General features: G+C 53.4%; 1 protein-coding gene across 1 annotated transcript; it reads left to right on the top strand.

Annotated features, from left to right (window-relative positions):
* Positions 1-34: 34 nt before the first annotated feature.
* Positions 35-22,262, top strand: KCNG1 (potassium voltage-gated channel modifier subfamily G member 1). The gene is made up of 3 exons (XM_033840370.2): positions 35-226; positions 11,340-12,139; positions 16,024-22,262. The coding sequence occupies exons 2-3, from the start codon at positions 11,366-11,368 to the stop codon at positions 16,792-16,794; spliced, it is 1,545 nt and encodes a 514-aa protein (XP_033696261.1). The 5' UTR covers positions 35-226; positions 11,340-11,365; the 3' UTR covers positions 16,795-22,262.
* Positions 22,263-22,580: the final 318 nt, after the last annotated feature.

The raw sequence follows: 22,580 nt of genomic DNA, 5'->3' as shown, positions 1-22,580 counted from the left end.
GCGGCGCTCCCGGCGCACTCGGAGCCCGGCGGGGACCGGGAGGCAGAGGCTGGTGGCCCTGGGTCCGAGTGCCGGAGCCGAGCGGGGCCTGGGGGCCGAAGTTTGCCGGTGGCTCCGGGAGGTGGCGCGGGTGGCTTCCAGCCCCTGGTCGTGTCCTCGCCGGGACCCGCCGGCGAGCCGCGGCCCGGCCAACTCCGCGGTGGGGACGCTGTGCCGCGAACTTGAGGTGGGAACTTGGCGCGCTGCAGCCTCTCCGAGCACCGCCGGACTGGCGGACTCGGGCTCCGGTAGGGGGAGATGCACGTGGCCGTGGCCCCGGCGCCCCAGAGGGGACCCCGAAAACCACTGAGGGGGGCGGCCGGGACGACAGAGGATCCGGGAGCAGCTGCGGGCGGTGGGGTGGAGCTCGCTCGCCACGGTCATGGTGCGGGTCCAGCTTCTTTTCTTCCCTGGGGTCCCCGGGGTGCGAAGTGACAGGGCAGGGGGGGGGTACATCCCGGCTGTGGCAGGTTTCTCGGCGTCTCGCGGGAGGATCCAGGGAAGAGGGAGTGTTGGGGGGAGGTGGTAGGGGGGCGTCTGTCACTCGCTCATTCACTCCATCCTTAGGCACCGCTCCGAAGGGAGCACCCTGTCAGTGGGCTTTATTGAGTCACTCATTAACGCCACAAGCTTTTATTGAGCGCCCACTGTGTGCTGGGCTCTGGGGACTCCTCAGTCTCCGGGGCTCCCTACCAAGAAGGGGCTCAGCCTGGATGGATTGGAGTCTTCGGATGAGGAAGGAAAAGAGAGAAGTTCATTCATTCATTCATGGATTGGACAAAGATTGGTTGAGCACCTACTACGCACAGCTCACCATGCCAAGTGCCCAACGTTCCTTATTTCATTCATTTAACAGTTATTGAGGCACTGTGCTGAGGAGAGAACCGTGAAGGAGAGGGATGGGATGGGGGCAGGAGAGGATGGAAGCCAGCTTGCAGCTTGGAGAACATCCCCCCTCCCCATGTGTGTAGGCAGAATGTCACTGGACAGGTTGCAGAACAGCCTTTCCTTGGTTCGCCTACTGCATTCATTCTCAAGGAGGAGCAGGGGGAGGCTGGAATAGGTTGTTGGATAAGAAGAAAAGGTCTTTAAAAAGCTCTTTAGGGGAGGGTGGTAGTGGGGAGGGGGGCTGAGAAACACTGATCTAACCATACCGATGAAGGGAGGCTCCCACCAATGGGGTGTATTAGTTAAGTTGTCCATTCCGCAGGCATTTTCTTAAGCACTTGCTCTTCTTAAGTACATACAGGGTGCCAGGCACCAAAGTCACCAAGGAGAATGAGACGGACACAGAGACCCCGTTTGCTGACCCCTCAAGACAAATGCAGGGGAGGTGGGAGAAGGGAGCAGGAACTGCTCTGATTCATTGTGTGTGTGTTAAGGGGGAAGGGGCTGCTTCTGACTCTATGAATCTAAGCAGAGGTTTATTCACTAGGGTGTGTTTGATACCCACACACATGACTGCAGTCAGAGTCACTTCAGGGACCCCCCACCCCCACCCCGGAGCACGTTTCCAAGGCAGATTTGGCACTGCTGGAGCCAGGGGAGGGGCAGGTACCCAGGACGTGCTGGCTTTCTTGAGTGGAGTTCTCAGAACCTGTCAGACCTGAGCTTGACCCTGTGTCCTCTGTCTTGGAGCTCTGCAGAGGCACCTGTCGAGCAGGGAGGGAGGGTGTGTCTGAAAGACAGGTGAGGATGGCCCCTGGGGATTGCCCTCACCAGTCATTCCCTAAGCCAGCCCATTCCAGTGGAAAGATGTCTGTCATGGGACCCACTCCAAACCCACAGGGGACTGTGAGTATGCTAGAAACAAGACAGCCCTGATTCCTGTCCCAAGCCTTGAGAACCCAGGCTGGGGGAGTCCTGGAGTCTGATTGGGGCAGATCTGGGGGCTAAGCTCCTGTCCCACTGCCATTCTGAATTCTCTGCACCAGCCACACAGCCGGGCTGTGGCAAGAGATGAGGGAGATGCCCCAGGGAACAGAAGAGCAGAGAGATGTGTCCTGGATGTAGGACTGAGAGACTCAAACCGAGACTAAGGAATTAACCCCCTGGACCCCTAAAAGGTGTCTTGACTGGGCTGTCTTTTCTCCACATCCCCCTTCCGAATATGTGAGGAAGAGTCAACGTTTCCGGTTGCCAAAGATACAGGGTCTGGGAATCCACTCTTGGTTGGCTCATTAAACCCAGAGATGGAGCCCCTGGGTGGAAGATGGCGGCTGGAGAAGCCACTCTAAAGAGAATTAATATAAAGGGGGAGGCAAGAAAGTCTAGCTGCAAGCACTCAATCCCTGGTGGCCATTTTTGTTCCATGGCAGCCAGTATTTGACTGACAAAGTCAGAACCTGGAGTGAATGTGCTCCAGCTAGGATCCGAATGGTGCCTCAGCCCTTCCCCTGCCCTGTGGTCACAGCCTCACACCTGCGTCTCCCCGGGCGGGCGGGCACGCCATGCTCTCCCTCGTTCCTTCCTCCATTCCCCGCCGCAGCTGACCACGGACACGCGGCCTCAACACTTGCTAAGGAATAAGAAACGAGGGATTGTTTAAGCCAGTGTCCCCTTCCTGCTGCCCCAAGGTCCTCACGGCTCTCCAAGCCTGTGCCTCTGCTTACGCCTGTGTTCCCAAATTGGGGGGCTGCAAGGAGGCAAAGAGAAATGGACCTTCCGGCTCCCACCCCAAAGCCCCTCCTGGTAGAAGGCAAACTGTTATTTTGCCAGAAGCAGAGCAGGGAGGCTCCAGAGGCTGCCTCTGTCTGGGGGGAGGGGTGTCTCCGGCATGTTCTCTCTTTGGGGGTGGCGGGGTGGAGGAAAGAGCCCAGCTCCCAGCAAATATCCCCCCCACCCCAGTGACTTGGGCCCCAGCTCGCAGGAAGCAGGGCTGAGGTCCAGCATGGTTGGATTGTAACGAGGGAGGACGGGAGGAAGCCGAGGAAGATGGATCGCCCCACGCGGGCACAGCATCGCACAGAGGTCCAGCATGCCAGGACCTGGGCCAGCCTAATGGCTGGATCTGTTTTGATTAACGTTTTAATTGAGGATTAATGCGGCGTGACCCACCTCTGAGTCAGCCCAGCCAGGAGCCCTAACGTGACCGATGAAGCCGCACAGGCAGGGGAAGGGCTGCATGGAGAGATCAGTGGGGTGCCCTCGACACCCGATCAGGGTCAGGGGATCACACAAGTTGGCAGGTGTGGAGCGGGGTGGGCAGAAAGAAGCCAAAGACCAAGGAGCTCAGGAAACACTTTTTTTTTTTTTTAAGAGAGTTGCATTGCACTTGGTTCATTTCTTACTGCCACCTATTACCACCAATTTAGTGGCCGGAAGCAACAAATTTCTTATCTTACAGTTTGGGGGCATCAGAAGTCCAAGTAGGTCTCATTGGGCTAACATCAAGGGGCAGCAGAGCTGTGTTCCTTCTGGGGGGAGAATCCGTTTCTGCCTTTCCCAGCTGCTGGAGGCTGCCTGCCTCGGCTCCTGGCTCGCATCATTCCAACCTCTGCTTCTGTCATCACATCCCTTCCTCTGACTCTGATCCTCCTGCCTCCCTCTTATAAGGACCCTTGTGTGACATTGGGCCCACCAGTCGATCCAGGGTCATCTCCCATCTCAAGGCCCTCGGTTTAATCACAGCAGCGTAATCTCTTTTGCCATGTTAGGTAACATAGTCACAGGTTCCATCCAGGGCTTGGGACGTGGGCACTTTTGGGAGGCCACTGTTCTGCCAAGCACAGAAACGTGCCTCATCAGTTTACATTGCTGACGGGGAAACTGAGGCCCAGCCAAGCGAGTGGCTTGACCTCAGCGCCAGGTGAGATGGAGAGCCGGCCCTGAGGGCCAGCCCTCTGGAAGGCGTTGTCTGCTTCACATTCCAACTCTGAGAGAGGAAATGCAAGGGGAGGAGCGGGCAGGGGAGGTGCCAGGCATGCTGTGCAGAAGCCATTCTAGCCAGCACAGAGCCCTTCTCATGTGCCAGGCATGGCTCCGAGCACTTAGGAGGAGAGTGCGATGATTACCCCCACTTTACAGCTGAGGACACTCAGGCACGAGAGGTGAAGTTATTTGCAGAAGGCTGCACAGGTGGTAAATGGTGAGCCAGGCGGCGTGGTCCAGAGGCCACACCCTCACCCCTGGCTGGTGCCTGTCTACACCATAGGAGAGTTCTGCCCAGAGACCAAAATGGCAACTGGGAACTTGACGCAAGCAGGAGTTTTGTTGATTTCTTACTCTGCTCTTGAGCAAATACGCAGTAGGAATAAAGATGGTTCCCCAGCTATGGGCAGTTGCCTGCTTCTCCCCATCCGCAAAGACTTTTCAAAAGCTTGTGCATAGAAAATAGAGACGAGAGACCCCGTCCCTGGCTTGCTTCTGGTGCTGGACACCCTCTCCGCTCCACCAGGAATGAGCAATGCAGGGGCCCAGTAAAATGCAGAGTCAGGGAGGTTTGTTCAGAATCCCACAGACCTAGCTGGAGTCTGGTTTCATCACCAGAGTCATGAGTTTTCACTTCTCAAAGCCTCAATTTCCTCATCTGTAAAATGGGGGTGTTGATAGTAACACCTGCCTCTTAGGGAAGGACGTGGGCTCGCACAGTTAAGGCTCTTCACAGCGCCTGGCGCCTGGTGTGTGATTATGGGAGGCTGTGACGTGTGTTGCTACAGCACTGTGAGTGGTTGGTGCTCTCTCTGCATTCCCCCCTCCTGCTCAGAAGAGGGACAGGCCTAGGACTGGAAGAGTGGAGTCGAGAGAGGACAGCAGTTGGTCAAAACCCTGGAGAGACCCAAGAGGTGTCTTAGCAGTTGGCATCAGCACATAACAGTTTGTGGAATCCTTCCTGTCCTTGATGGGATGTGGCCCTGGGGATGAGAGATCAAGCGACAGTGATCATACCTGCAGCAAACCTCCATTCACCACATCCTCGTAACAGCCCAGTAAGGTCGGCACACTTATCCCCACTTTATAGGGGGAAACAGGCCCAGAACAGGGCCGGCGCCTCAGTAGGTGCAGACGGCTGTATCAGGCCGAATGGGTATGAACAAAAGCAGTAGTAACAGCGAGGCAAGCCTGACTTAGACCTTCCTCCCATCCTGCTACCCCCCAGGCCCTGCACCCCACCCTCAGTCAGATGCTGACCACAGAGCAGCCTCATGGTGGCGGGGGGGGGGGGGCTGCCCCTCAGAACTCCTCCTGGCTTCAATGCTCATTCCTCTTTGGAAATGTACTCAGCCCTCCATCATAGCTCGTGAACATCATCTTTCTCCCAGGAAGAAGGAAAAGAAATTGCACGGGGAGTGTCATCGGATCTGTGGGCTCACAAAGGGGCATTTGATCAAGGCAGCCCCAGTGCAGAAGGTTTTTCTCTCTAAACAGAGGGTCTCCACTTCTCCAGTGAAGCTCCCCTAGCGTGGGATCCACAGAGGCTTCCAGAACTCCAAGGAGGTTGAGCAGTTGGGCAGGGGGCTTTCTGCCAAAGCCCAGAGCAGCTAGAGGGTCTGCAGACCTTCCTGGCCCCCTCCCTTTTCTCTCTCTCAAACGTCAGCAGGCTCTCAGGGAGCCTTCGAAAATGCCAATTCCTGGGCCTCCCCCTTGGGGATTCTGATGGAGAGGCTCTGGGGAGGGGCCTGGGAATCTAACTCCACTGAGTCCGGGGAGATTCCGAACGCAGTGGCTTGATTTTTTTCATCTTCTTCTTCTTCTTTTTTCTAAAACCTGGATTAAAACCCAGGGTTGTACTAACCACACTCTACTTCATACCACTCTTCATCACTGGCCTGTGCCAGGCCACCTTAGTCACTGTTCCCTTCATCCCAATCCCCACACTTATTCCCCTCGCCCTGCCCTCCCAGGCACCCTCCCTGTGGTTGATAGAGGTCCTTACATGTGCTCAAGTCTTCGTAACATATGTGATGTTGTGTGTGTGTTCATTTACATAAATAGCATAGTGCTATAAACTTCTGTTTCTTTTTCCACTCGGCACCATGTTTTTAAGACCTAAATGTGTTGCTAAACCTACATCTAGTCCGTTGCTTCTAATTCCTGTGCAACCTCCAGGCCTCCGCCATCTGCATCGCTTGTTCATTTCCCCCCTGGGAGGGACACTGGGAGACCTCCTAGCACCAAAGCAACACAAGCTGCACGTTCTTGTGCCTTGTTCCTCGCTTAGATACGAGTCCCCAGAAGCAGATGCTGAGTCAACTATTTGAGTGGAAATAATATATTACAGACAATGTCTATCACAACCCCTGTGGACCCAGGTCTGGGCAATATACCAAAGAGTGGGTTTCCTGCATCATAAGGTACATTCCCCTCAGTACCCCTGATGGCTTTCCCAGAGGCTATACCAGACTGCACTCCCTCCAGCAAGGGGCTCTGGGGGTCAGACAATGCTGGGTTCCAGTCCTGCTTGATCAGGTCAAGAAAGGAGTCACAGTTGGCTGGTGGAGGGGGGAGGACGACAAACCTCCCTCATAGCTAATAATAATACAGCAGGCCCACTGAGGGTCCACAGGGTGTCAGGCATTGGGCCAAGCACATCGCCTGTGAACTCTGCTTTAGTCCTCAGCGTAACTCAGGGAGGTTGGAGCAACTCATATTCCCATTTTACAGGGAAGGAAACTGCATCTCAGAGGCAGGACATGACTTTTCCAAAGTCACAGAGTGACTGGGCTTGAACCCAGATGTTCAGACTTCAGAGCTAGTGGGCTCTTCTGCTTCCCCGTCTTGGGGTAGTCAGCAAGTTGCCCCCCAAGCTGGAGTCTAACCAGCTTTTTCTCAACAGCCCCTGTATTTGTCTCCTATTGCTGCTGTAACAGATCACCACAAACTGAGTGGTTTAAAACAACAGGAACGTCACAGCATTGTAAATCAACTATACTCCAAAAAAAAATTAATTAATAATTTTAAAAACCACGAACTTACTACCTCACACTTCTGGAGAAGAGAGGTCTCAAATGGGCATTACAGGACTAAAATAAAGGTGTGGGCAGGCTGTGCTCCTTTCTGGAGGGTCTAGGGGAGAGTCCATTCTTTGCCTGTGTTGGCTTCCAGAGGCTGCCTGCTTTCCTTGGCCCGTGGCCCCTTCCATCTTCAAAGCCAGCATTGGCCAGTCGGGTCTTTCTCACAGTGTTGCATCACTCTGATGCACCCTCCTACCTCCCTCTGCCATCTTTAAGGACTCTTGTGGTTGCATGGAGGCCCCAGAGACTCCAGGAAAATCTTCCCACCTCAAAGGAAACCGATTAGCAACCTTATTTCCATCTGTAAGCTTGATTCCTGCTTGCCACATAATCTAACATATTCGGGGGTTCTAGGGGTTTGGATAAGGACACGGACATCTTTTGGGCGGGGCAGGGTGGGGATTGGGGGGATTATTCTGTCTACCAGAGCCCCCCTAGTGGTGTCTACCCACACTGACCACTCGGGCCTGGGGTGGAGTGCAGCTTCAGCAGGGAAGTGGGTGCCGGGCGGCGGGCACTGAGCACAGGGAATACCGGCTTCTGCGCCTTGCCGTATCTCTGCTAGCCTGGCCCTCCTGCCCACCCCAGCCCAGCCAGGTCAAAGCTACCAGCTAATACCATCCCCTCCCCGACCACACATGATCATCAGGTCAGCTTTGGTGGTCTGACACCACCCATCCATCCATGTGCGAGGCCCCCATCCCTGCTCTCTCTCCCTGATTTGCCCACACCCTCTCCTGTCCATCATCCCACAGCCAGGAAAGGCTGCCTCTAACTCAGGCCTCATCACAGCACCACCTATCGGTCACCTGGGTGAATGGCACCACTGGAATCATCCTGCAGCCTAGTCTTTCCCCCTCACCACACTCCAGTCCTGCAGCAGGTCCTGTCAGCTCTTCCACCAAAGTCCACCCCAAATCCATCCAATTCTCCAGACCCCTCCACTGATCCAAACCTCGATGGTCTCTTTCCAGAATGACTACAGGGGCTTTCAGCCTGCTGTCCCCAACCCAGCCTGAATCTTCTCCTGAGGCTGCCTCGCCCACGAGGAATAAACCCCAGCTCCATCTGATGCCTGCCGATGCCCCCACACACATCTTCTACCTTCCCCTCACTCACTCTGCCCAGCCACTCGGGCTTCACTTTGGTCTTTGACCATCCAAGCCCATCCCCAGGTCGGGGAGCAGGCTCTTCCCATTCCCACCACCTGAGACACCCTCCCCCGGGTCCTCCCAGGGCTGGCTCTGCCCCCAGGGTCCCCTCCTCCGAGAAGCCCTCCTGGGTTAGCCCTCCAGCTAACATTGACCCCCAGTCATTTCCCATCTGTCACCTTGTTCTGTTTTCATCACAACACCCACTACAGCCTGTGTACTTATTTAGAGACTGTCTCCCCCACTAGAACGTCACCTCCGTGAGGACAGGGCTGGGTCCGTCTTGTCCTCTGCTGTGCCTCCAGACCTAGCCCAGTCCGACACATGATAAGTGTTGACTGAATGCATGACGGCTCCCTCAGGACGACTCCTCCTCATGCCCACCATCGGAGCCCCTTTTTCAGATGGCTTCCTCTTCCCAAGTACACATATAGACCCTAAGAGGCAAAATCATTGAATTTCACCATGCTCGAGAACTGACAGACCTAACACTGTAGGGTAATTTTAAAAGATCAGCCTTTTTGTGAGGGTATCAGGCTGGGTGAAAAGAAGCATTACATTCCAGAAGCAGGACTTTGGAGCCTGTTTGATCTATGATCCTCACCCGAGACTCTAGCGTGCAGAACTGTCACCCCACACCCATCAGACTGGGTAACCCCAAGACCAAAGGCTCGGGAGAAGTGCTCCCCCCTCCTCGCTTAGCAAATTCCAGCATCTGGGCCTCCCCAGGGCCCTCTGGCCCTCTGCATACAAGCAGCCTGAATGAAGCATGCTTTTTCTCTCCTCTCCATTCTAACAAGTCTCTGAGACAGGACAACTTTCCACATAGGAGGCTGAGGCTTTAACTCACAATTGACGTGGGTCATGAGAGAAAAAAAAAATGAGGAATCGTTCATTGGGGGTGCTTTCTGCTGGAGGGAAATCGAGGGTTGAAAGAAGAAATTCTGCAAGAAGAGAAGTGATTACAGATGTGGGGTTTCACAAGAGCTCTCCAGGGCTTGCAGGATGAGAGGAATATTCCTTTACCTTCATCACTATTCTTGCCAAACAGAATGTCGTTTTCCCTCTTGTCTTTGGTGGCAAAGAGAAAGCAGCAGAGCTGAAAAGCGGTCCCACTTAAAAGCGATCTTTCCCCTTCAAGGGATTCTAGCAGGCTTTGCCTGAGGAGATGAGTTCCAATTTTAGGTGAAGTTAAAAACACTCAACTCTTTAAAATCAAATCATTTTTTTCAAACACGGGTGTACCCTAGTTTTCCAAAACCTGATCTGTGAAACTGTAGCTTGCCCCAAAGATAAATGAGTGGAGTGAGGATTTGCTTTTGTGCAAGAATTTGTTAGGAAGGCGCCCCTTTCAGATGTGGAAACCGCCGTGGCTCCTGTTAAGCACTGCTTCTCATCCGTGCAGGGCTGCGTGTATGTGTGTGGACCCGCGTGTGTTTCCCCTGAACATGTCCATAGCACAGATGTACACTCAGGTATCGGAAATAGTTTCCATTTGTAATTGATAGGCTTTGCTGGTACCACTTGCATCCGTGGGGAATTGAGCTGGGGAGAGGAATGGTGATTTTTAAAAGCAAAGTATTAGACCCTTACTACTTTTCCCTGGATCAGCTGAATTCTGGAGAGCTCTGTTGCTGTCATGTAGGGGTCTCAAACTCAAATGCCTACAGGGGCCAGGAAGGAAACATACATGAGAGAAGTAAAGTGGGTGTTAGGAAGACAACAGGGAGGGGTAGGGACTGTGGTGTATTGTAGCGTTCATGCCCTGCCTAAAGGGGGCAGTCATTTCTCAGCTGGAATTTGGGCCAAACATTACCAGATAGTCTGATTTTTCAAAAGAAACCAAGATATACAAATTTTTACAGGAAATGTCTCCATTTTCAAAATCTTCTCCAAGCCAGGCAAAATATTTGTGAACCAAATGCAGCCCATGAGCTATGAATGAATAAGCGATCTCATTCTAGTGGCACAAACCCTTAGCTTTGAGGGTTGGGAAGGAAGAAGTCTATAGAAGCTGAGATTTTGACCTCAGTTTCTCAGAAGTGCCCTCATCGTGTTGGCCTCACCAACAGGAAACGTAATCATTTGTTAAGCATTTCTTGGAGCTTTTATGCTGCTGGGCACAGGGATTCAGAGACGAGTAAAGCACACTCTTCCCCCAGGGGGCAAGCAGTCTACTAAAGGAGCCAGGCTTGCACACAGGTCATTCGAAAACAGGTGACAAGTGCAGTGAAGATAAATGGGGGGGAGGGGCTGACATTCTATTTAGCTGGAAGAGCCAAGGAGGGCTTTCTGGAGGAGTGAGCATGCCTGTCCAATTCATTCCTGTATCCTCAAGAGGATGTTTACTGATATATGAGCAAACATGGCACCGTTGTGATAACTGTGCATTTTCTGGACATTGACCCTGATTTATGGCAAGTGATATCAGTTTTCCATGTGTGGAAGGAATACAAGGTGTCCGTTTGAGTTAAATACTAATAATAGTAGACAGTGGGAGTTCTCTGGTGGCCTACTGGTTAGGATTCCAGGCTTTCACTGCCATGGCCCGGGTTCAATCCCTGGTTAGGGAGCTGAGATCCTGCAAGCCACATTGTATGGCCAAAAAATAAATAAAATAAAATAATTTAAAAAATAATAGTAGACAGCAAGTATTGAGTACCTACCATGTTCCAGGCACTGTAGTAAGTGGTCTTAGACAGTACATAATTCATTGAATCCTCTCAGTAATACTGTGAAGTAGATCATATGGTCATACCCATTTTACAGATGAGGAATTGAAACACATTGAGGTCGAGTAACTTGCCCAGGCCACGTGACTCCAAAATCTATGCTTGTAGCCACAACAGCAGACAGACATTTATAACTCACAGTTCTGGAGGCTGGGAGTCTGAGATCAGGGTGCCAGCATGGTCGGGTTCTGATGGGGGCTCTCTCCCTGACTTGCAGGTGGCTACCTTCTCACTGTGCCCTCACATGGGACCTCTAGTGTCTCTTCCTCTACTTATAAGGGCACTAATCCCACCACGGGGGCTCCACCCTCATGACTTCATCTAAACCTAATCACCCCCCAAAGGCCCCACCTCCTAATACCAACCCATTGGAGGTTAGGGCTTCCCCCTGTGAATTTGGGGGAACACAATTCAGTCCATATCAGCAGGAGTCACTGTGGGTCTTTCCTCCCCTCTCCCCCCAGGCCCGAGAGGGATGTGAAGGCCCAAAATGACCCTCTTACCGGGAGACAATTCTGATTACGACTACAGCGCGCTGAGCTGCGCCTCCGACGCCTCCTTCCACCCGGCCTTCTTCCCCCAAAGCCAATCACTCAAGGGCGTCTTTTACCGCCGAGCCCAGCGGCTGCGGCCACAAGACGAGCCCCGCCAGGGCGGCCAGCCAGAGGACCGCAGGCGCCAGATCATCATCAACGTGGGCGGCATCAAGTACTCGCTGCCCTGGACCACGCTGGAGGAGTTCCCGCTAACGCGGCTGGGCCAGCTCAAGGCCTGCACCAACTTCGACGACATCCTCAACGTGTGCGATGACTACGACGTCACCTGCAACGAGTTCTTCTTCGACCGCAACCCGGGGGCCTTCGGCACCATCCTGACCTTCCTGAGGGCCGGCAAGCTGCGGCTGCTGCGGGAGATGTGCGCCCTGTCCTTCCAGGAGGAGCTGCTCTACTGGGGCATCGCCGAGGACCACCTGGACGGCTGCTGTAAGCGCCGCTACCTGCAGAAGATCGAGGAGTTCGCCGAGATGGTGGAGCGGGAGGATGAGGACGACCCGCTGGACAGCGAGGACCACGACAGCGAGGGCCCCACGGAGGGCGAGGGCCGCCTGGGCCGCTGCATGCGGAGACTGCGCGACATGGTAGAGAGGCCGCACTCAGGGCTGCCCGGCAAGGTGTTCGCCTGCCTGTCGGTGCTCTTTGTCACCGTCACCGCCGTCAACCTCTCCATCAGCACCTTACCCAGCCTGAGGGAGGAGGAGGAGAAGGTAAGAGCCCAGGACCACTCTCCTCCCAGAAGTGCACAGCCTTCTCACCTGCACTGTCACCTCCTCCAGGAGATCTTCCCTGAGTGCACTGGCTGAGCAACACCCCAGTCCATCGTTGTGCTTACATCTGTTTATAAGTGTGTTTACATGTGTGTTGCCCGTCTCCACGTTCAAACACAAGCTCCATGCCTGTGCAGGTCTGCGCTGTGCCCTGCCCCCCCCCCCAACATTGTCCAGCAGGGAGGAGGCACTCAGCCACTCCCTGTTGGATGGATGGCTGGCTGATGTGATCTATGATGTACCTGGCCCCAAGCTAAGCACATGACATATACCATCAAAATTTATTTCACCAACTTGCATCCTTTCTCAGCCTTCCTAATTCCCTTGCATGAAAATATCCCAGAAAGCTTTTTTGGGTCCTGAATATGAGTTTTATTGATAGATGTGTGTGTGTGCACATGACCTCAAATAGTGAGCATCTCTTTCTGTTAAATGAGAGAATTCCCATAAAGTGTTCACTCCAGGGCCTGATGGGGTGTGTGTCCAATTCTCAGGGATACCACTCACTTAGCCAGCAGTTACTAGGAGCCAAGGGCTGGGCTGCCACTCTGCCTGCATCTTATCTCCTCAGCGAATCTTCCAGCATCCTGGTATGGGAGGTGTTCTCACACCCACTTGACAGCTGAGAACACTGAGGCAAAGCAGCTTGCCCAGACCCAGGTCTGACTGAGTCCCTAGTCTGGTTCTTAAACGTGGAAGTATGGGTGCCACATGGCAGCGTGAGACCTCATCTAGCCCCACAGTTCAGCCTCCTTATGTATGAGACCCTCAGCCTTTGAGTTGGGACCCTTTCCCCATACATAGGGGTTCTGGAAGCAGGTCTCAAGACAGACCAAAAGGTTCAGATGGTGCAAATTGTGTAGGCATTGGAGAAATAGGTAGTATGGCGGTAGGAACTCAACATAAATATCATGCCAGCCAGCATTTATTGAGCACTGGCTGTGTACCCTGCATGTGCTAGGGGCTTTACATGAACTCTCTGATCAAACATTAGAACCACTCACCACGTGAGGGTTTTCCCAAACACATATATTATGGAAAAAGTAGCGATAGTGTTGCCTTTATAACTCGCAGGGAGTTTCTGACACTTCTTTTTTAATACACTGAATTTTAAAAACCAGTGTTAAGAAAACAGCACTCAACCAGTAAAATGAACTTTTGAGAAGCATAAGGGGTAGTGATGAAGGGGGCAGGGCTACAGCCAGACGGCCTGAATTTGAATCCCACTTCGTCCACTCTGGCTGTGTAACTGTAGGCAAGTTACTTAACCTCTCTGTGCCTCAGTTTCCCTACATGTCCAAGAGGCTGTGAACAGGCTCACCTCACAGCACTTGAGGGTTCAGCGAATGGGTCTACGGGAAGTGACTGGAACGTTGCCTGGCGATGTGCGTGCAGGAAGTGCTCACCATGAGGATTATACGTGCCTACCAAAAAAAGAGAAAATGCCCGTCAGTTGAGACCTGTCTGGAAGCACCTGTATTTAGTGTAGATTTCTTCTTGGCTCCAACATACACAATACTGATTTTATCAGGAAAATACTAACAAAGCCACAGTTTTATTCAACTTCTGATACTTGCTTTAAAAAAAAATACCCGGCCTTTTTCATGACTCAGTAAAAATGCTGTTCTTCTGCTTCATTTGGGGGACCAGTGGGGTTCACTGTTTCACCTGAGTACACGTTTGAGTGCCTACTGTATTCAGGCTCCACAGGGCAGACAGGATGACCAGAGTGGGTCTCCAGATTCAGGAAGCTCAAGTCTAGGTGACAGCCCCGTGACCATAAGTATGACACACAAGCCAAGGGGGCTCTTGTGAGAGGACCACCAACTGTGCTGGGGATACTTGGAGGGGAAGCACTCCAGGAAGGCTTCCCAGAGGAGGGGGCTTCCTGTCCCAGAGGTCTGAGATCTCAAAGCCTCACCCAGTACTAGTTCATCTCTCCAGCCTCTCACATATTCCTAGAGGAAAAGCTAGCAGAGCAGGTCTGGTAGAACCCAGCTGTGCCCGGGAACCGACAAGATGCCCCAGGTAGAACCATTTGTGCCTTCCCTCTCTGCCAAAGGCCCCTTTGAGGTTGAGGTCCAAACCCACTGGGGACGATCCACCGTCCAGTTGTATTGCAGACCAGAGCAACAGCTGGCAGCAGCCCACATGACAGATACAGCGCACAGATGTGTTTGAGTGAACCATGGAGTGCTTTCTTTGTATTGAATTGTCACAACATTTAAAACCCAGGAGATTTCATGTAAAACTCCAAATTTCCAGCTTCTCTTGAAAAATTCGGTGAGGCAGCCTCAAGACCGAATTCTCCTGGGACAGCCATCAGGGGGCGACGAGCTAGATGGCTGCGCACCCCAGCAGGCCTCCGTCCCACCTGGGCCACCTCCGCGGCTTTCCCTTTGCCTGCCTGGCCTTCATCTGACACCCCGTCTAAACACCAGGCCAGGGCTCTTCCGTCCATCCTGGTAACAGATATGAATGGATCACTGGGCGCGTGCTGGGCCTTTCCAGGCACTGGGGTCCTGAGAGTGAACAATACACAAACTGTCCTGCCCTGTGGGGCTGCAGTCTCCTGGGGCAGTGGGGCAGGCAGGCAGGGCTGAGACAGACGATAAACATGGTAAATAAGTAACTTATTGAGCATATTAAAAGATGATGAGCATTACGATCAAATAGAGCAAGGGGAATCGGGGTACCGGAAAAAGGGGGAGGGCTTTTAAACAGGGCAGGTCCCAAAAGCCCTCCCTGGGAAGGTGATATGGAAGTAAAGAGCTGGAGGAAGGGAGGGCAGAGTGATACGGGTGTCTGGGGGAAGAGGAATCCTGCAGGGAAAGTCAAGAAAAGTCAACGCTGAGCTGGGGGTGAGCCTGGGGTGTTGGAGGAGCAGTGAGGAGGCCCGTGGGGCTGGAGCAGGTGAGCGAGGCAGGCAGGGGGCAAGGAAGTGGGAGAGGTGGTGGCTTGGCCACCTGTGCCCCTGGGGGACTTGAGCCATCTCTCTGAGCCATGGAGGATGCTCAGCAAGGAGGGACAGGATCCAATTCACGTTCTGAGTCCCTCTGGCTGTGTGTGCGAAGTGGACTGCAGGGACCAGGAAGCCCAGGGAGGAGATACCTGCGACTGTGCAAGTCAGAGAGGGCGGTGGCTGGACCCAGGTGGGGCAGTGGACAGAGTGAGAAGTGCTTTGACTCTGGAATCATTTTAAACGAAGCACCAGTGGGATTTCATGAGGATTACAGGGGAGGCGTCAGGATGAGGCCAAGTCTGTCCTGAGCACCCAGAAAAATGGGATTGCTGATCGCTAAGAAGGGAATCCACAGTGGGCAGGTGTGCAGGCAATCAGGAGCCCAAAGAGACTAGATCGTAAATGTTCTCGACACAATAAACGGAACGATAATTATTCATATTGCAATATATACATGTATCAACTCATTGTACACCTTAAATTTGTACACCATGTTATATGTCAATTACATCTCAATAAAAATAAATTTTAAGAAGAAAGAAATCAGGAGCCCGTTTCAGGACACGATGAGTTTGAGACACCTACCAGACATCCCAGGAGGCAGCCCGTCTGGGGTGTGCAGTTCAGGGGCGAGGTCTGGGCTAGAGAGAGATTAGGAATGGTCAGTGTTGAGATGGTACTTCAAGCCCTAGGTCTGCACGGGATCAACCAGGGAGTGAGCATAGCCAGAGAAAGAGAGGACTCGGGGCCGCAGGACACGGACAGGCACATGCCCAGACCACCCTTCACCCGCGTAGCCCAGCCAGGACAGAGCCTCATGCTCCTTGCTGGTGGGACCGCTGACCTCTCCCCTCTCTCCCAGGGCCAGTGCTCCCAGATGTGCCGCAACATCTTCATCGTGGAGTCTGTGTGTGTGGGCTGGTTCTCCCTCGAGTTCCTCCTGCGTCTCATCCAGGCGCCCAGCAAGTTTGCCTTCCTGCGGAGCCCGCTGACGCTGATTGACATGGTGGCCATCCTGCCCTACTACATCACCCTGCTGGTGGACGGCGCCGCCGCGGACCGCCGCAAGCCCGGCACAGGCAACAGCTACCTGGACAAGGTGGGGCTGGTGCTGCGCGTCCTGCGGGCGCTGCGTATCCTGTACGTCATGCGCCTGGCCCGCCACTCGCTGGGGCTGCAGACGCTGGGGCTCACAGCCCGCCGCTGCACCCGCGAGTTCGGCCTCCTGCTGCTCTTCCTCTGCGTGGCCATCGCCCTCTTTGCCCCCCTCCTCTACGTCATCGAGAACGAGATGGCCGATAGCCCCGAGTTCACCAGCATCCCTGCCTGCTACTGGTGGGCCGTCATCACCATGACAACTGTGGGCTATGGCGACATGGTACCCAGGAGCACGCCTGGCCAGGTGGTGGCGCTCAGCAGCATCCTCAGCGGCATCCTCCTCATGGCCTTCCCCGTGACCTCCATCTTCCACACCTTCTCCCGCTCCTACCTGGAGCTCAAGCAGGAGCAAGAAAGGGTGATGTTCCGGAGGACCCAGTTCCTCATCAAAACCAAGTCGCAGCTGAGCAGCATGTCCCACGACAGTGACATCTTGTTTGGAAGTGCCTCCTCAGACACCAGAGACAACAACTGAGCCCAGAGGACACACCCCGCCACCGCCACCGCGAGGACACCCCCAGCCCTACCCGCCCTCTGAGGCTTGAAGCTATCGCCATCACTGCAGAAGCCTTCGAAGGCACGTGCTGCTTCTGAGCGCAGCCCTGGCCTAGGAGTGACCGAGCCACGCCCCAGGGAGGATGTCCCAGCGTCCATCCGCAGGGGGTCCCTGGTCCTCAGAGTCCAGAAGTGAAGCCCAGCACACAGCCCTGTCGGTCCCCCCGCCCGCCCCAGCCCCCATGCCTGTTTCCCTAATAAGGAAATGGCTTGTTCTTTCCACCATGTAAATAACATGCCCAGCAAAGACTTGCTTTCTGGGGCTGCCTAGAGAAAAAATACCAACAGCAGCAGCTACACGTCTGTCCTCAGTGTGGATCACGTGCGATTAAAGAAGACCGGTGAAAAAGAGAGAAAAAGCCTTCCACGGAGCTCTCTTAAGAGAGGAAACGGCGCTTCCCAGCAAGGCCAGCCAGTGTGGGAGCCAGAAGTGAAAGGGCCTGTTTCCTTGGGTCCTTCATGCCTAGTGGGGTCCCCGTGGGGTTGGAGGAAAACAGGGCAGGTACCTTTGGGAAACTGCTGGTAAAGACTGCAGTCCCTCGCTCTTCTTTCTCTTTGATTCCTCCCACCTCCAGGCCTCTCTTTCCCTCCTTTTTCCTTCTCTCCCATCTGCTGTTCTCCTCGTTTGCACCTTAAGGCCTGTTTCTCAAACTTTTCCCCCAAGGCACCCCTAACAGCCTTGTAGACACCAAGTCAGCATTGCTGACTACAAAGGTGAAATCACTTGATTTTCTCTTTAAAAAAAATAGTGTGGATTTTTTTATTCTATGCCACATTTATTTTAATTTTTGAAAAAAAATGCTTCAGACTGTTTATCTGAATCTAAATGTAAACCTAGATGACATTAGGTTGATGCTTTGGGAAGGTGGACCACAGTTTCCTGGGCCATCTGAGAGCATAGTCTGAAGCCCCCAAAGGCCTCCCTGGGCCCCTCAAAGACCTACAGAGCACCCACCCGACCAGGAACACCTCCTGATCTCATGCAGTGTGGATGGTGCCAGGTAGAGAGGGAGCCCCAGGGCAGCCCACCAGATTTACTCTGCTTGCAGAGTTCAGAGCCCCTCGGTGCCAGTCTGGAGAGGGGGCTTGGCGCCCAGGTGGCGGTCACACGCCTGCCTTCCGCCTCACAGATACCGCAGCATCGCTGGCTTCTCCGCCCCAAACACCTGCTGCCTTGGCCCCGGCTCCTCCCCTCGGCCAGCTGCGGAAAGCAAGCTCTAAAATAAATCTGGTCCCATCACTGTCCTGCCTAAACCCACAGCGGCAGCCATCACGCTGAGAATAAAGCGCAAATGCCCGGCATTGCCTGGGCCTGCTGCCCTCTCCAGCCCCATTTCCCACGTGTCTCTCTTTCGCTCACTCCATCCGACTACGCTGGCCTCCACACTGCTCTTTAGAAGCACCCAGCCCATTTCCTGCCCCGGGCCTTCACACATTCAGATCCCTCCGTCCTGCCGAGCACGGCAGAGCTGCCTCCTCCCATCACCTTCCTGACCACTTGCCTAGAGAATCCTCTCCAGCACGCGTGCTGCCCGCGCTCTCTCACCCAGCTTATCTTCTCCATCCACTTATCGGCTTCTGGAATTGCCTTGTTTATTTCTCTGCTCCTCACTTAGGGTCTGTCTCCCGCTCAAGGAGGTCAGTGCTATCGTGGCAGGGATTCAGCGATAGAGCTCACGGCTGACTCCCAACAGCTAGCACAGGGCCCGGCAGCCAGCAGGTACTCAACAGACATTTGTGGAATGAATGAAAGACTGAGGGGAAGCAAGAAAAAGGGCCAGAAAAGCAGAAAGGCTTTTGCTTTTAACACTGGATAGCGGGACGTCCGAGCACCTCTCCCTCTCCCTCTCCCTCCCTCTCTCTCTCTCTCCCCCTACCCAGTGGGGAGGCAGGGGCAGGGCTACCTCTGCACAGTGTACACGCAGTGATGCCGACTGGAAATATGCAAGTCACGAGGGCCTCGTTAAAGCCTCCCCCTGACACCTGCTTCCAGTGACTCACGCCTGAAAAGTAAGTGTTCCGACTAATTAGCTCTACCCTCTGGAGCCCGGTGGGTGTCACAGAGATCAGGCACTGCCGTCACCTGTAATAATACCTTAGATTTATGGAATGAGCTTTGCCCCCCTCCGAAGTGGCTAAGAGAGAACGGAAGACAATTGAAAACGCAGAACAGAGAGAAACGTGACACACAAAGAGCCTTTAAAACTCCAGGGAGGGGAAAGCAAATACCATCTGAGGTGGGGGGAGCCCAGAGCGGGCCACGCTGGGAGGGGAGTCACGCGCCCACCACACCGAGGGCAGAGGAGGAGCTGGGTCACTGAAGGTCCAGGTTTCTGGCATCTTCTTGCCCAGATTCTCATCTGTGCTGGTGGCTGAGGTGGAGGCCCAGACGCAGGCGCCTCTCAAGACCTCCCTTGAGGGACAAAGGGGCTCAAGATACTGACCTTCACACCCAGAGTGTTGCTTAAGGATCCTTTGCCCTAATTAAGAATCCGGAGGCCTCAGGACACCTAACTAGCCACTTCTAGGACCATCATCGACTTGACTATAGTGGCTTTTCCACTCTTTTTTAGCAATATGAAATCTGATGAAGAAGCCCAGCTAAAAATTGGACTGAATAAGGGCTGTTCTGTTGGAAGTTGGGGGCACAATTCTTCTCCCGGTCCTAAGGGGACCTCCCTTTTGACCCCGGTTCAGACAGCTAACTCCATGCAGTGAAAATTACGGTGAGTGAAAATCACTGCCCTAGGGGAAACGGCAAAGCAGACCTTTCCCAAATTTGTCTTATTTTTTAGGTCACATGGACATCCCCCATCTACAGTTGAGCTCAGGGCTTCCCTAAGACTCACAGTGGGGACTGGGAAAGGCTGATTTCACAGTACAGATTCTCAGCCCACCTCTGAGGAGGGCTGGGACCTCTCACCTCGGGCACAGAATTTAAGGGGGAGTCAAAAAAAATAAAACACCTTAGTAATCAAGATAAATCATATTTCAATGCAATATTTTTTAAAACTCAAGACTAATGCTAAAAACCCATGATGAACAAAATAAAGACAGGCTCTGCCTTTGCAACTGCATAACTCTGACCCACATACCTCTCTTTAGTTCCGGTCCTGAATGGACACCCCTGCCGTATCCTATAGGACAGTCCCAGCCAGCCAAGCCAGTCCCCCAGGAAGCACACGTGGGAGCCTTTAGCACCTGGCACCGCAGCTGCTGGGCATGGGCACCCTTCCCACTGGAGGGGATCAGAATGGCCACCAACCCCACCTCCTACCCCAGTGAACATTTGAGAACCAGGCCCCTGCCTTCATGGGGCCCGCACAGTGATGGGGAGAGAGAGAGACAGTGAAATGCAAATTGAAGAAAATAATTTCTGATGTTGGTGAGCACAGGGTGACCTGGCAGACAGCGACGGGGGCCAGAGGAGAGGTGGAGAGCAGCCCCTGAAGAGAGTCAAGGAAGGACTTTCTGAGTAGGTGACATTGAAATGGGGACCAGGAGGAGGCGAAGGGGCAGCCATCCAAGCAGAGGGCACAGCCAGTGCAAAGCCCAGAGGTGGGGAAGCCCTGGACATCCCACCAGCTGTCGAGGGAGCCTGTGGGCACATGGCCCCACTGCGAGAATCCTTCCTCCTAGGGAGAAAACTCAGATCTGCAAAGTTGACCCTCTTTGAACAAACATTTCCAGAGACCTTACTCTGAGCCAGGCCCTCTCAGAGCAGCTGGGGACAAAACAATAAAACAACAGAACTGGACTCAGTCCCTGCCCCAGAGGTGCTTATTATTTAATGGAGAGAAAGACACGTGAATAGAAGATTTCTGCGCACATGGGATGATGGGGGTGCAGGCGCAGGGAGCTGTACGAGCATGCAGAACGACATCAACTGGGAATTCCCTGGTGTTCCAGTGGTTAGGACTCGGTGCTTTCACTGCCAGGACCTGAGCTGGATCCCTGGTTGGGGAACTAAGATCCTGCAAGCTTCACAGCACAGCCAAAAAAGAAAAAGAAAAAAAGACATCAGCTAAAGGAAGCGTGATCTTCACTCAGATTTACATTTGCTAAAACGGCCTCACATACATTTTCCTCCAGAAAAAAAAAAAAAAAAAATAGTATTCCTCCTAACACCGGTTCTCCTATCTCTCCATCCAGTCCTGTTAACTTATATCAGGAATCTGGCCACTTAACCTCCTCCAGTGGTCCAGCCCCCATCCTCTCCCACGTGGATTGTTGCTGAAGCCTCCTCCTTGGTTTCCCTGCTCTCCTGCTTCCCCTCCCATCTGTTCTCTGCACAGCACCAGACAGACCCTGTTGAAACGCAACTCTGATCATACTCATCCTCTGCACAGAGTGTCTCCCCCAACCTGGTGACATTCCATCCCACTCAGTCAAAGCCAGTGCCTCTCGCGGCCCCAGCTCCCTGACCTGGTGTCCTTGTCTCCCTCTCATCTCTCCCTTCAGCTACACCAAACTCTTTATTCAATGAACAGACCAAATACAGTCCCTCCTCAGGGCCTTTGCACTTGCTGTTTCCTCTGCCTGGAAGACTCTTCCCTAAGGGATATCCACGTGCTCCCTCTCTTTATTAGGGTCTCTGCTCAAATGTCACTTAAACAGAGAGCCCTTATCTGACCTCATCCCCACAGCCTGTATAAAAGACCACACTCCTAGCATGCCCCCAGTGTATTAACCATGGCTTTTCTTTTCTGTATTCTGATGCTTTGACATCCGGGACCTTGCAGACCCTGCAAGGACTGCTCCTTCCAGGGACAGCCAGTTCCTAGAGATGGTAAACCACTCACCCGCAAGCGTGCTTTTCAAATACAAACCAACCAATCCGGATTCCATACCCTTAGCCACCTCCTTCCACCTCCCTTTTGGGGCTCTCACACACCAGGCCACTGTCCACATGCCCTCATCACCCCAGGGCCAGATCAGACAACCAAGCACAGCCCTACGCCCCAGGGCTCGCTGAAATTTTTCAAACTAGCCAATCCTAAGCCTGCTTACCCTGCCTCACCCACTCCTTCCCTCAAAAACCTCAGTAAAGTTCTTGCCCACAATTACCCCCTCCCTCTGCCTCTGACCAGCCCTGTGCTTCCCCATGTGTCCCCCCACGATGTGGCATGCCCCCTTCTCTTGGGAACTATGAGTATAACAAACTGTCTTTTCAATGGCAATTGTCTCCTGATCTGTTGGCCTCGCCGTACCTGAATAATAATAAAATCTATATTTAAAACACGCAGCCCCTTAGCCTGCTTCATCCTTCTCTGAGAGCCTTATTATCACCCAATACCTTATATATGTGTTGCGCATGGGCTTTCTTTCTCCACTAGATGGTCAGCTCCATGAGGGCAGGGACCTGCACAGCAGTATCCCCAGTCTACGACAGCACCTGGCACGTAGTAGGTGCTCAATAAATATTTGCTGAATAAATGAATCTGTGGATCCCTTACTTCTATACAGAGTCCTACAAATTACATACACATATCAACCATATTTGTTCATACATATGGTGGCATGACTCTCAGTACAATCTATTCCTGTAAAAGGGCACCACAATTAAGCGGTCAAATAACCCACCCCCACCCCCACGTCACCCGATGATTTCTGCTTGGAAACCATCTCCACCATGTGAATTTATTTATTTTATATTTTTGGCCACTCTGCATGGCATGCAGGACCTTAGTGCCCCCAACCAGGGAT

The sequence above is a fragment of the Tursiops truncatus genome, chromosome 15 (assembly GCF_011762595.2).
Source record: "Tursiops truncatus isolate mTurTru1 chromosome 15, mTurTru1.mat.Y, whole genome shotgun sequence".
NCBI classification, from domain to species: Eukaryota; Metazoa; Chordata; class Mammalia; order Artiodactyla; family Delphinidae; genus Tursiops; species Tursiops truncatus.
The sequence above is the reverse complement of the archived record's forward strand: the minus strand, read 5'-3'. Positions and strand labels throughout refer to the sequence as shown.